Raw genomic sequence first — 14,405 nt, 5'->3', positions numbered from 1 at the left:
TTTGGAATTTGTGGAATTTGCAAAAAGCACCTAAAGGACCCTCAGACTCTGAGAAACAAGATTCTCTGGTCTCAATTCCAATGAGGGACTCGTCAGAGTAGAAGAAAAGCTCAGTGCAGCAAAATATAGAGATAGCCTTAATGAAAACCCAGTCCAGAGCGTTCAGAACCTCAGACTGGGCAGAAGGTTCACCTTCCAACAGGACAATGACCCTAAGCACACAGCAAGAGTGGCTTATAGACAACTGTGTGAATGTCCTTGATGGCCCAGCCAGAGCCTGGGATTGAACCCAGTCAAATATTTCTGGAGAAACCTGAAAATGTGCATCTGCCCCCATCCAAGCTGACAGAGAGGTTGAGAGGAGAAGGATGGCAGATAATTGCCAAATGCTGATATGCAAAGCTTGTTGCATCTTACCCAAAAAGACTTGAGGCTGTTAAGGTTCTTCAGCTAAATATTTAGTTAATACTTATGCAATGTACTTATTTCAGTTTTTTATTTTTAATAAATTGACGAAGTTGTGACGATTCTGTTTTTGTCTGTTTTGTCATTATGGTGTATGGAGTGTAGATTGATGTGGGGAAAAGAAATTTAAAGCAGTTTAACATAAGGCAGCAACATAACAAAATGTGAAAGAAATGAAGGGGTATGAATACTTTCGCAAGGCACTGTATGTCGGTTGGCCACCAGGGAGGCCGCCATGTACTCAAAGGTTTTTTTTCTTCGTTCAGACATTGTCTGACAATCTCAGACTGGTAAACAAGCAAACATAAAAAACACAGCGTTGGTTTTGCTGAGCCAGGTGGCTGCAGTTATTGAGAATCCAATGACCTACCGATGCACACCAGGTCCATGAAGCCGTACATGGCGTAACAGATTTGGAAGAGCAGGTCCTGCCGTTGCCACTTGGCCGATGGGCTGAGAGAGGACCAGACCAGCCAGGAGATACTGGCTATCAGGAACAGGGAACCCAGAACAGCTGCAGCTATCTGTACTTTCTCTATCACCGTCAAAGAGATGGTCTGCCACTGGAGACACAAAAAATGTGAACTAATGGATAGTACAGTACCAGTACCACATTTCAGCACACATGAAAAACAAGAAGACACTGCTAAATATTTATACATTTAAAAAGTAATTTAAGTGACTTATCACTTTAAAATTATAGAGAATGATAATATAAAAAGTTGCACTATGGCTCAAAAGTTTGGGCTCAATAATTTTTTTTTTTAATTAATACTTTAGCAAGTATGCATTAAGTTGATCAAAAGTGACAGTAAATACAGTGTTACAAAAGATCTCTATTTCCAATAAATGCTGTTCTTTTGAACCTTATATTCATCAAAGTATCCTGGAAGAACAATGTATCCTTGTTTACACCAAAATATGAAGCAACTGTTCAACATCAACAATCAACATTGATAAAAATAAGAAATGTTTCTTGAGCAGCAAATCAGCATATTACAGTAGATTGATTTCTGAAGGATCATGTGACACTGAAGACTGGAGTAATGATGCTGACAATTCAGCTTTGCATCACAGGAATAAATTACATTTTACAATATATTACAACAGAAAACAGTTTTACAATTTCAAATTGTAATAATGTTTCACAATATCACTGTTTTTCTATACTTTGGATCAAATAAATTCAGTCTTGGTGAGCAGAAAAGACTTCTTTCAAAAACATTAAAAAAAAATCTTAAGCCCAAACTTTTAAACAGCATTGATTGATTAATTGATTGATTGATTATTAGCACTATGGAAGATCTTTCATGTAAAACATGAATAAAGTTACATTATTGATCAAGTAAGCCTTACCCCAATTCACTACGGTAAACTTACTAAAATGATTTATATTTTGAGCAATTAGGGCGGTTTGTACATTTCAGGTTTACATCATGCCCATAATCAAAAAATGGTCTAAGCTGCTTGCTCACAATACATATTTTTTACACATTTTTTCATATATACTGTATGCCATGTAGACATCCTTCTAGCTGTCACTGGATCTTGGCCCAGAATAGAATGACAGATCTAATCATAGGCAAATCAACCAGAGAAAAGCACAACTAAACAACTCTGTGAGTAATTTGTAATTTTATGTTTCAACCACAGATGGCAATATAGAGACCAAAGTTCTGTGGTGCACCTTTAAAATAACTAAAACAAAGAAAAAATAGCCTATTTATCATCTAAAGGTCAGATCAAAAGAAAACAAAAAAAGACAGAAAGTAAAATCAGTGAGCGCAGAAGCTTTGAACCCAGAGAAGCATATAAACTACTTGAGCTAACACAGTATGAAAGGAATAAGATAAACACACCACTACTGCTCTCAGTATTGTGGTGGTACAATGGCAAAGTGAACAGATGGTTAGATCATGGTGCTGAATGACTACCATATTCATATCTCATACATGGTAACCCAAGATGCACTACATGGCCAAAGTTTGTGAACATCGTTTTCTGATTCAGTCAAGCATACAGTCATGTAATATCCAAAAAATGGGAGATACTATTTTCTTTCCCAACATAACAGTGCTCTCTGCACAAAGCAGGATCCATGAGGAAATTATTTACTGACTCTAGTATAGAAGAACTTGGCTGGATTTCACAAAACGCCAACCTGAAATTCACTGAACACCTTTGGGATGACAGTCGTATAAAATCAGTGTCTGACCTCACTGATGCTCTGGTGTCTGAACGAGAGCAATGTTCCCTGCAGCCATGTTCCACCGCCAAGCCTTGCCAGAAGAGTGGAAGAGAGGACTGATGGCTTATTAATGCCCCTGCTTTTGGAATGAATTGCATGGTTTTGCTCAACAAACACATGTGGTTGTCATGTTCAGGTGTCCACACACTTTCGGCCATGCAGTGTACTTCAAAGAATACCAATGGCGGACTGAAATGAAACCAACGCTATCTCACGACCAATTCATACGTATTTTACGAGGTGGCTAATTCGTACGACCTCACTCGTACGATTTTGTATGATTTGTCTAGACCCCAGTGGGTTAGGTGTAGGTCATTTGTACAAATTCATACAAATTGTGCAACTCGTAAAATACGTACAATTTAGCACAAATGATATGAATTTGTACGAGTGAGGTCGTACAAATTTGTACGAATTAGCCACCTCGTAAAATATGTATGAATTGCCGTGAGATCGGGCTGAATGAAACATATAAACTGTTCCAATTTCTAATAGGGTTAACAATGTTTTACTTCATATGACAATATATTTCATATATGGAAATTTAACGTATGCACATACAATATTTCACACTTGCGTATGGGTACCTCCACTACATTTCAGAAAAAAATATATAGTTTTTTTGAAGTAAAGAATTTGAGACCTGCTCTGAGACCTGATAACAATGTCTGATTGGGGAACAAATCATTCTTTAGAGCCAATTCTCAATGAACTGATTCATAAATCACATTTAATGATTCATTTGTGAATTTCGACTGCAGCAGTTCACAACTCACTGATTCAATGATTAAGTCTCAAATGATCAAGTCTCAAATCACTGAATTGGTCTTGTCTGACTCAAAATGAGCCAACCAGGAGTAATATGATCCTCAGAGCTCAAGTGTTCAGACTAATAAAAATTCTTAATATTCAATTCAATTCAATTCAAGTTTATTTGTATAGCGCTTTTCACGATACAAATCGTTGCAAAGCAACTTTACAGCAAATTAAGTTTCTACAATATTTAGTGGTAGCTTATCAGTGGTGACTGTCAGTTAATGTACATATGGCAGAAATGTACGGAAAAATCAATTAAAGATGTAATCAAACAGACGATGAACACTATTAACAGCAACTATTATATGATGCAATCAAACTTATAGCAAAATGTGGTAGTTCTGTATGTTGTTTCAGGGTTGGCATCATCTGAGGTCCTCTGAGGGGTTGGCATCATCTCTTCTCAGGTGTTCTAATAATGTCAGACCAAGCTCTAACCTATTTAAACTCTATCCTATCTGTGTAACTGGTGCATTAGACCCCTCTAGTAGGAGAATCAGGTATGTGAAATAAAATAATAAATAATAAGGAACTCATCCATCAGTGCTTTTACTTTTAACACATATACTTCTGTCCACATAAGCCCAGGCAGGCAGTGAGTTACCTGTAGCGGGTTCTTGGTGCTGATGGCGATGACCTGGTATTTGTAGTAGCAGAGTTCACAGCTCCAGGATCCTCTCTCACTAATCCACTTAATAAGACAGGGCTCATGAGTGCAGCGAACAGAACCACTACAGCGACACGGGCTCAGCAGCTCTCCCTGCAAGACACAACACATGCTTACATTAGCAGAAGCTAATCTCCCCGGAAATAATCCCGAAACCACTGTACATAAACACCCGGCACAATAATAAATAAGATAAGATACAACAATAACTTACAATCTGAATAAATGTGAGTGTATGAATACTTGTTTCCACCACGGGATTCTTTTCAGACCGATGAGCTTTGTAAAAATCGACGCGTTTCAGAAAGGCGGGGCATAGAGGAGAAACAATAATGTACAGTATGTGGAAAATAATGTGTTTTTTGAACCTTAAACCACATAAACACATTGCATTACACCAAATACACAACATAATGTTCTGTTTAGCAATGTCATATGACCCCTTTAAAACAAAAAGTTAATTGCGACTTTTAATGTCAATATTTTGACCTTTTTTCTTGCAATTTTGTAAAAAAAAAAAGGTCAAAATGGCGAGATATAAACTTGCAATTCTGAGAAAAAAAGTCAGATTTCCAAGATATAAACTCAGAATTCACTTTTTCTTACAGTACTAACATTTTTTTTCTCTAAATTCTGAATTTACATATTGCAATTTAGAAAATTGTCCATAAAGATATGGAAGCTTGTTTCCACCACAGAATAAAAAAAAAAATAATGGAATTGCGACTTTTCATCTCGCAGTTGCTTTTCTTCTCAAAATTGCATGTTTATATCTCATAGTTCTTACTTCATGTCTTGAATTTCTGACTTTTTGTCTTTTTATGAGAAAAAAGTTTGAATTCTAAGAAAAAAGTTCGCAATTTTTCAAAAAAAAATTTTTTAATTAAAGATTCCATGTCTTTAAGTCAGGATGAAATTAAAATTTTCTAAATGCTTGTTATTGATCTTGTGCATATGATTTGTGTATATGTGTCCTTTTAGTTTCTTTCTTTCTTTTTTTTGACCTCATAATTTTTAATGGTGACGCATGCAGGACTCATGCGTCACCATTTAATTTTCTTAAACCCTGCCCCTGCAAATTTGTGTTCATCTCAAAATCCAACCAACCGATGTACAGAACCAAATCCCCACCCTAGATTTTTTTTCTTTTTCAATAATCCGTTACACCCGGTTGTATATCACAGTACGGAAGAAAAGATCTGTTGCTACTTCCATTTCATTATGACTTTCAGGTGCGGTCACATTTACAAAATAAAGTATTTTTTAAATGAAATCCGCTGAGTTGAGTTGGCCAACAGAAAGCTGCTTGGCTTGAAAGCGACTTCTGTGTGAGTTGTGTTTTATACATATACACTACTGAAAAATGACAATGGACTTTCTTTAATCGCTATTTAAAAATGTATTTAAAATATTTATTAAGGTAAGTTTTTTACAATTTTTTTTATTTTACAAATATAATGAATTATAAATTCATAAATATTACATTTTTGGAGGGTATTATCAGGTGACATTTCACAACCTAAGCTAACCTTGCCTTGTCACAACACAAAAAGGTCAAATTATCTGATATTTCCTGGCAAGTTTTTCAAATAATAAGCAGTGAAGCAGTTCCAACATCTTCATTATTATGGCAGGACAGTGTTGTATCATCCTAACATTTTTGACATTATGCCCTCCAAAAATATCAAAATGAATTTTAATTGAGACTTCAAAAACATGCTCATCATAGAAGAGGTATATTCAAGCCATTTTATGTATGAATTGCATTATTAATGTATTTTTAAATAAATTCATAGATCCAGTCCAAAACATGAGCGTCACATCATTGACCCATCCATTAATTGTGCAAATTATTAATGAGGACCACTTAAGAGTTACTTGGGACAAGCCCCAGTGACCTTCACAAAAACTGTACCCATGGGACATTCATTTGGGAAAGATGGTTTAACAACGTTGCATGTCTTGTTAAAAAACTGTGTCCAGTTTGACTTCAATAGATAATAAAAACTCCAGAATCCCTTTTCAGCAGCAAAGGGACATAATTCGATTGATTACTGCTTTGCAGTTCATGTGAATCATGCATAAACCGAGACAACAAACCCACTGCCTCGAAATCACACGTTTTACTGCATACTTAAACATTTCAAGTGCTGCATGTCAAAACATCTTCACAGAAGCCTCACAGCAGTATTTACGATGTTTCAAAACAGCACACGTTTCAAACGTGCCTCTAGTGAGATTTGTGTGGGTGACAAATAGTTGCCTAATCCAGCGTGTTTATTTTGAGCTCATTAAACCAGTGCGAAGTATATCTATACATCCGTCCGGTACTATTTACACAAGAGCGAACATTCGTCATAGCAAATTCCATTGCTTCGTAAATAGAAACCAGACACAATGACGGCATCTATCATTTGGCCTTACAAACACATACACATACACACACCATAATGAGGGATGATCAGATAAAAGCGTCTGTTTGGTCTCTAGCAACAGTGCGTTGGGACTTGCTCACTGATTGGAGCTGCGTCAAACGGATCCCTATGGCACTGATAGAAATTACCTTCCTGTGCTGATCAGGTGTGTTAAATATTTAACCCAACCTTCTGGGCAGTAACCCAACCGCTGGGTCAAAACAACCCAGTAGCTGGGTTTGTTCATATTTTACCCAGCGCTGGGTTGTATTTAACCCAGCATTTTTTAGAGTGTAGGTAAGGGGTACTGAATTTCCATCAGCATAAAGTATGAATTAATTACCCACAGAGTTCTCAGAAGGAGATATTTAGGGAGAAATCAGGATGGCAACTCAAATTCCCTTCAAGTTATTCATGGTAAGAAAACGCAGATCACTACTTTGCCCTGGAGCTCTGAGGAGCGGCGCTAATGAGCATCGTTTCCAGCAGTCGGCTTGATGTCCCTCACTGAACTGACATACTCATTTAGCTCTACATGCACAGGGTTATGTCCAAGTCTTTACCATGACGCTCATTGACAAACAGCCCCGGTCTGGCTCACATTCAAGCAGCTCCAGGTACAAACTGCTGCAGTTTACAGTTTTACTCTTATTGACACAAATCAAGACTAAGTGGGAAAGTAAATCTTATAAATTTTTTGTCTGTACATAAGTGTGTTGTATGGTCTTTGAACGTAAAATATAGTGTCAAAGTTAAATAATTTTGTTTTGTGTCAACTATGCCAATGCAAAAATGTTGTCATAGACCTAATTTAAGATTTCAATGCATAGCTTTTCTAAGTGAGCATGGCACTAGTGATTACAATGCTAAGGTCATGGGTTCAACTTCCATATACTAATAAACTGATAAAATGTAACTTGAATTTACTGTAAGTGACTATGGGCACAGTTTTACAGTTTTACTGCAAATGCATATTCAATAATATCAGGTGCAAAAATAACTGTGTCCATGCCTTTTCAGTGCTAATTCTTCACTGTGTGTCTTTAGTAATTCCTGACAGTACTATTTTAATGTTTGCGCTGGCTGTTAGTAAATCTGCCCTTAAATGCATCAGCAAATGCTGTGGTGTCTTCTGAGGTTGAATTTTGGATTCATAAATTTAAGATCTAGGTAGGAATACATGTCCCCACTTCTCTGTGTGTATGTGTTTCACTTCCCATTCTCATTTTAAAAGCTGCGCTCTCCGGAGGTCGCATTTGTTGGCTGCATACGTCATCAAAGCTGCCTCATTTGAGAAAAGTAACAATTATATTCCAAAGTAAGAAAGATATTATAATAATTTACACCTCACAATGAATAATAGTCAGTTTTATAATGGTTAGTTTTCTTAAAAAAATGAGACATCCTCAATGACATATACAGCCAACAGAAATGAGACGGCTATTATTTTCAAGAAAACAAAACTCGCTTATAGCTCTACAGTTTCGCTTGTAAGGTGCAGAAACACCTAGCAGAAAGTCGATCATTTTTACGGCTCTCCAATTGATTTTGATGAAATTGCTGTGCTGCTCGATACATCAGAGAACTCAGCGGTGAGTTCAACAGCACGCTGAGGTCATCAATTAGCAATCCGTGGTCCAGATCCAGACTGGAGTGAGTGTGTTCAAGACTTGTCTGGCAACAGTTCAGATACACTAGTTTTCTCAAATACATTTAGGCCTACATATTTGATTGCATCTCAATCAAATGTGTTTATGCAAATGATTAAGCTGTAGGCAAATACTCAGACAAAAATGAGATGAGGCAGCAGATTGCCAGCTCCTGTGGACAAGGACAAAGTGTCATTGAAAAAAAGAGAAACTGATGATGAGAAATTAACCATCAAAGAAGAATGAACAGAAGAGTTTGCTGTTATTGTCCCTGATTAAAGAGTAAAACGTGTCTCATTTGTTCAATTAATTTCTTGTTAAGTGATATGATGTGTGTTTGTAGGAAACAAATCCATCATTTTGTGGAGGAAGTGTTATTATGGATTATGGACTGCAGCAATGGTTTGAAGTTAAAATCATCTTGATGGATTTGTTTGTTACAAACATGGAGCTTTTCACTTCACAATATGTTAATTGATGGAGTGCGAGTTGTGCGGATTACTTGTGAATTACTGTGATGTTTTTATCAGCTGTTTGTTTTCTCATCTAGCGGCACCCATTCACTGCAACAGATCCATTGTTGAGCAAGTGTTGTAATGATAAATTATCATGAAGAAACATACTCATCTACATCTTGGATTGCCTAAGGGTGAGTACATTTTCAGCAAATTTTCATTTCTGTGTGAACTATTCCTTAACAAGTTACAATGAAAGAGTTAAAATTGAATAATTCATCTGAAAATGTTTGTTCCCATGCAAGTTTTCTGGCCCCTGCAAGAAACCTGTTGAAGAGCCTAGGTGTCTAAGGTCATATCAGTATTTCTGCAGACCTCTTTATAAAAACCCCATTGTTTTCCAGTCTAGACTTGGGCCAGACTATTCAAGGCTGGTGTAAATGTAAAGAGGACCTGATCAAAACATGTGTGTCTTTGTGTTCACCCAGACTGACCTTTATCACTGTTTCAAAGTGCATTTTAAAGTCCATTTAGGTAGTTATAGAAACAAAAGGGAATATAGCAAACGTTTTCTATACTTTCAGAGCTTTGAATAAACTTGCATTTATAAAATAAATAAATAAATACATACATAAAATATTGATTAGTTGAATAGATTTTTATCTTTTCTCGCTATTTGATAATTTTATTGCCCTTGCAGTCAATTGCTCACAACCCATGATGGTTTTGGTCAGTGGATCTTATTTCCGGACCCAGATATAACATTGACAAGTGCTGATACAACACAAAAACAGCAGGATAAGTCAAAGCCTATAAGGTAAACTGGCTATTTTTGACTATATTCTTTGTGACTTTTGTGAATTTTGGAGTTTGACATAGTCGCATGCTCTTTGACGTCAACATGTAAAGCGTTTTTTCCTCCCTCCAGTTGATGAAACTATTTGTTTTGCCATCCTTTATCATTTTATTATTTGCCGGTAGCATTGCTATTGCTTTTTTTCACTGCTGTCTGCATCAGAACAGACCTACAACACATTTCTGGGTTGCCACACACTAGTGCTCATCCACTGGTTTCAGGTTATCATTCATTAATATTTCTGCAAAATAGTAATTTATTTACTCCCTCTGACAACTGATGCAAATTTGAAATGTTCATCTATTCTTAATCTCATGTACAGGCACATAATGGTTCATAACACACACATGCATGCCCACACATGCTCACACATTCACTCACACATCACTTCCCTGCTCATACTGTAACACCTACTGCAATTCAGTGTGGCAAATGATCCAGGTATAATTTGACAAGAAAACTACAGAAAGCAGAAAGCAGAACTACAGGCAAACTACCCACCTTTCATCTCACTGTACCATGCCATCATGTAGTTTTATCAGAGTATCAGAAAAATGTATTTCTCACAATTCAAGATCAAAATCATTCAATATTAGTGAGGTCAATATTCATTTAATATTAATTCATTTAATATTAATAGCTGATGTGAAATATCTAGTGCGTGGCTTTAAGGAAGTCCATGAAAAATTTGAGTAAAATGTATAATTTTTCAATAATTTGTTTTGGCTTTAGTAAAATGACAATATAAATTAAATCTGTAACACTTTACAATAAGGTTTCATTTGTTACAATTAGTTAACATTAACTAACAATGAACAGTACTTCTAAAGCATTTATTAATCTTAGTTATGGTAATCTTAACATTTAATAATACATTAAGATTAACAGTTGTATCTGTTATATCATAACACTATGAACTATGAACATAGTTGCACTATGAACAAACGTGAATATAAACATTTTGTAAATTTGAATATATTTACTCATTGTTAGTTCATGTGTAGTGAATTTGCTTTCGCCAACCTAGGGAGGCGAAATAGTGTAGTGATTGGTATGTCACCAATGACGTTATGATTTTTTTGGATCACGTGTCACTTAAGGTGTGGTTATGAATACATCACATAAGAAAGATTGGTGGGATCTCTAACTTGTAGAACCTCTTTCTGTATCATCAACACAAGAAAGACACAAGTGTAATAAAATAGATTTCATTAACAAAAGATAGACAAGAGTAATCAACAACTACTAAATGAATACATGAATAAAAAAGGAATAAAGTGCATAAGATGCATAAAATGGAAGTGAGTTGGGTGTTGCTATGTCAGAGCTACGTTATCTGGAAAGATAAACTGTTGCTACTCTGAAACAAATAAGGTGAATAACCTTATTATGCATCAAACAAATATGTGAAAGATTATTTGTTATCAACTGCAATCAGCTATATAACATCTAATGTAAATTAGGAAAAATCATATACTGATAATACACAACAATGCTAAGGTCTCTGGAAGAGGTTTGGATAAGTGATAGTTACTTCTTCCGTTTTAAAAAAAAAACTGCGTCCACATGAAAACGCAAAAGCATGCTAAGAAGCACTGTCAAGAGCATGCCAAACCAACAGGTGGCGATATAATCTCAACCGTAAAGTCATGTTGGCCAATCAGAAGCCTGAAAAAGTTTCCAGTAGGCGGAGATAACAGCGCAGGCTCTGACGTCACAAGCCAAAAACTCCGGATTCGCTGTCTACATGATAACACTGCAACCGAAGTTTTTGAAAATCTTCACCCTGGCAGGCGTTTTCAAAAATGTTCGGTTTCAGTGACCTGGTGCTGCGTTTGCGTGTGGACGAACTGCCAAACCACGTAGAAAAAGCTGCGGTTTTGAAAATGCCCACGTTCGTGTGGACAGGACCTTAGACTCTATTTGTGGTGGCATATATATGCAAACTCATTCTCTGCCAGCAGGAGGCGCTGTTGGAGTGGTAGAGATCGAGGTTTCCCCGGTAACGCTGTACACAAAGCAGCGCTCCACTCACAAATGCTGCTTTATCAGACATTACAAGCAAGATGAAATGAAAATGACATCCAAAATTTTCTGAAGACAGTTGGTCTCCTCCAGAAATACAGTGATATAAAAACACCCGCACCGGGTTTCGATTTTGAAACGTGCAGTGCTCATGTTTATTCAACGAAGTCAAAGCCTTTTGGAAAATCTATTTGTGGAGGTCAGTTTTGATATTGTGGCAGGCGCCACAAATAAATCAATGTATGGGAAACACTGCACTGGTTGTGCTGGTAACAATGCAGTGGGGAAAGGAGCAGGAATCCGATTCAACAATCTTGAACACAAAGCACTGTAGGATGCTGATCTCCTGGAGCACCAAAGGGTCCTAAAATCTGGAACACGCAGATGTGGCCCTGGAGTAGCTGCAGAAGGTCCTTGCCAGGAACATGCAAGAAAAAGTACCTTGAAGTGAAGGTTTGCTCGCCGGAGCTTAACCTTGTTGCAAATCTTCTTCTTCCTCTCTGGGCTAGAGAGTAGAGACTCAGAACTTGGTCAATCCACTTTGTCTCTCAAGGATGGAGACTCAGGAAGTGCTGCATATGTTGTTGTCTTGCTGGATGAAGACTCTAAACGTAGAATATCTCTCTTCTCACAGGCTGGAGGCTCAGAACGTGGTCGTATCTGTTGCTGCATTACAAGTTGTGGGCCACAGGCTCCGAACGGGTATCTGTTAGTCTCTCTGGACGAAAGACTCAGAACTTGTTGTGAACAATGATCTGTTTGATCTGTTCCTTCATTCGGAGGACTCGAATGTATCGGATGCTGTTTCCCCTGTAGTGGGCCACAGGATCCAAACGGTTGTGTCTGTTGCTGCCTTCCCTGTAACAGAACTCAGACTCAGAACATGGATGATCTGTTTCTATCTCCTACCACGCATGCTGGAGACTCAGAACTTGCTCTGTTAAGGTCCTTTCACTTACAGGACTCAAGACTCAGAATGGAGGTTGATCTGCTATTGTCTCAATAGCAGATCAATAGCAGATCCATGCGGGGCTCAGACACAGAACAGTTGTGTCTGTTACAGTCTCACCTTCATAGGCCAGAGACTCAGAACAAGGTATGTCTTTTGGGAAGGTATCTTTATCTCTTTCTGATGAGGAGGAGATTGCAATCTGGTGCTTCTCCATTTCCGTGCTGTGATTGGCTGTTTCCATCAGAGCGGGGGGACATGGTGTGGCCCACCCTTCTTTGCCCCTGTGGAACTTATTTGCATAGTCCAAAAACACATTTAGAAAAGTGTCATTAAAGTTTTACCAGTGCAATTTTCACTTACCAAACCACAACCAGAATACATTTGGCAATGTTACGAACACATTAAGTCCAAACCTAATGTAAAAAATTTAACTGTCATGCATGCATTCATTAGTCCATTAACAGCTGAGTTTGTGTAAGATGTTGCACTACACGTCGCTGTCACTGAGAATACTTATTTCTCTGAATAAGTATGAGATGGGCGTGTTGTAGTTTGCATCAGTTTTGAGGTTTGAAAACATAGTTATGAATGGATTTGGATGGAACTCTGTGATCTCTCTTTGTTTCACCCACTGCTGCTGCATCCAGAGGTCCTAAGGAATTTTTATGGCAGTCACAGGCCATGAGGCCAAAACCTGAGGAATCAGTCTGTTGGTAGGTGAAGGGCAGAAACTGCATTTTGACCAATAAGAAGTCCTGTCTTTCCCGGGTTTTGTAACAAAGGTCTTCTTCTTCTTGCCCTCTAAGAGGTGTCTGGCTGTCGTTCTAGCATCTTTATCTGATGGCGTTGGACAGTTTGGTTATGTTAGTCCACCAAGATCCAATCAAAATGTAGCAAACCTTTGTCCACTATTGTGGTCAGAGAGGGGCCCCACCATAAACTGGGCCGTCCACTACACATGTTAGTTAATGCATTAAAGGGGTCATATGATGCGATTTCAAGTTTTCCTTTCTCTTTGGAGTGTTACAAGCTCTTGGTGCATAAAGAAGATCTGTAAAGTTGCAAAGACTAAAGTCTCAAATCCAAAGAGATTTTCTTTATAAAAGTTAAGAGTCAACCACGCCTACCTAAAACGGCTCGTTCTAACACGCCCCCACACTGTAAACCCGAACAGTACTACTAACTTATAAAGATTAAGAACACTGCAATTAAAGTCTGTTAAATCGTTGATGCAACTTATAACAATTGCATTTTCTGAACGAGGAATTTAGTTTTATTTTTGTGTGGCTCAACAGTTTTGAGTAAACTCTTCTATTTAAATTATTATTTTTAAGTTTACTGAGTGACGTAAAGTGACGTCACCTCGTTGCTCTAACCGACGTTCAGAAGAATCCATTCAACATGGCGGAGACTCGCAAGCGACCGGAGCAAACTTAATGGAACAACTTGTAAGTAAATCAAAACAACTGTGAACATTTCTTATTTGCTTTTTGAGTGTTGTAAGAATATCATGATAAAGGAATGTTTTCATTTTTGGGAAACGCTGTTTTTACACAGCGCTGTAAAGCGCGGCATTTCCCTGGCCTAGTGCTTTTGAATGCGCATTTTGAATGTTATTTTAACGTCACTGCTTATAGTATAATGTTAACGTCAAAGAAGGGCACTAATGTTAACGTTAGCCGGCATTTTTTCAGTAAACGCAGTCCTAACGTACGTTTTGAATGTCGCTGCTGTTAACTGCAATGTTTAGGGCTGCGTTTCTCAAAAGCATCGTGAGCTAAGTCGATTGTTGAGACCATTTGGTTCTAATGTTTCTACGATCATCTTAGCCATACAATGCTTTTTTTGGGAAATGCCC

The 14,405-nt window shown here is 37.5% G+C and overlaps 1 protein-coding gene across 1 annotated transcript in view; it reads right to left on the bottom strand.

The window, feature by feature from the left end:
* LOC107707834 (E3 ubiquitin-protein ligase MARCH4-like) overlaps positions 1-14,405 on the bottom strand; it is a 46,684-nt gene that overhangs the window by 15,410 nt on the left and 16,869 nt on the right. The window contains exons 2-3 of the mRNA XM_016511926.1: positions 4,134-4,289; positions 836-1,028 (exon numbers count right to left, since the gene is read on the bottom strand). Coding sequence (XP_016367412.1) covers positions 836-1,028; positions 4,134-4,289 — 349 coding nt within the window. The remainder of the gene's footprint in view (positions 1-835; positions 1,029-4,133; positions 4,290-14,405) is intronic.

Source organism: Sinocyclocheilus rhinocerous, unplaced genomic scaffold, assembly GCF_001515625.1.
Source record: "Sinocyclocheilus rhinocerous isolate Xijiao unplaced genomic scaffold, SAMN03320098_v1.1 scaffold1256, whole genome shotgun sequence".
NCBI classification, from domain to species: domain Eukaryota; kingdom Metazoa; phylum Chordata; class Actinopteri; order Cypriniformes; family Cyprinidae; genus Sinocyclocheilus; species Sinocyclocheilus rhinocerous.
The sequence above is the reverse complement of the archived record's forward strand: the minus strand, read 5'-3'. Positions and strand labels throughout refer to the sequence as shown.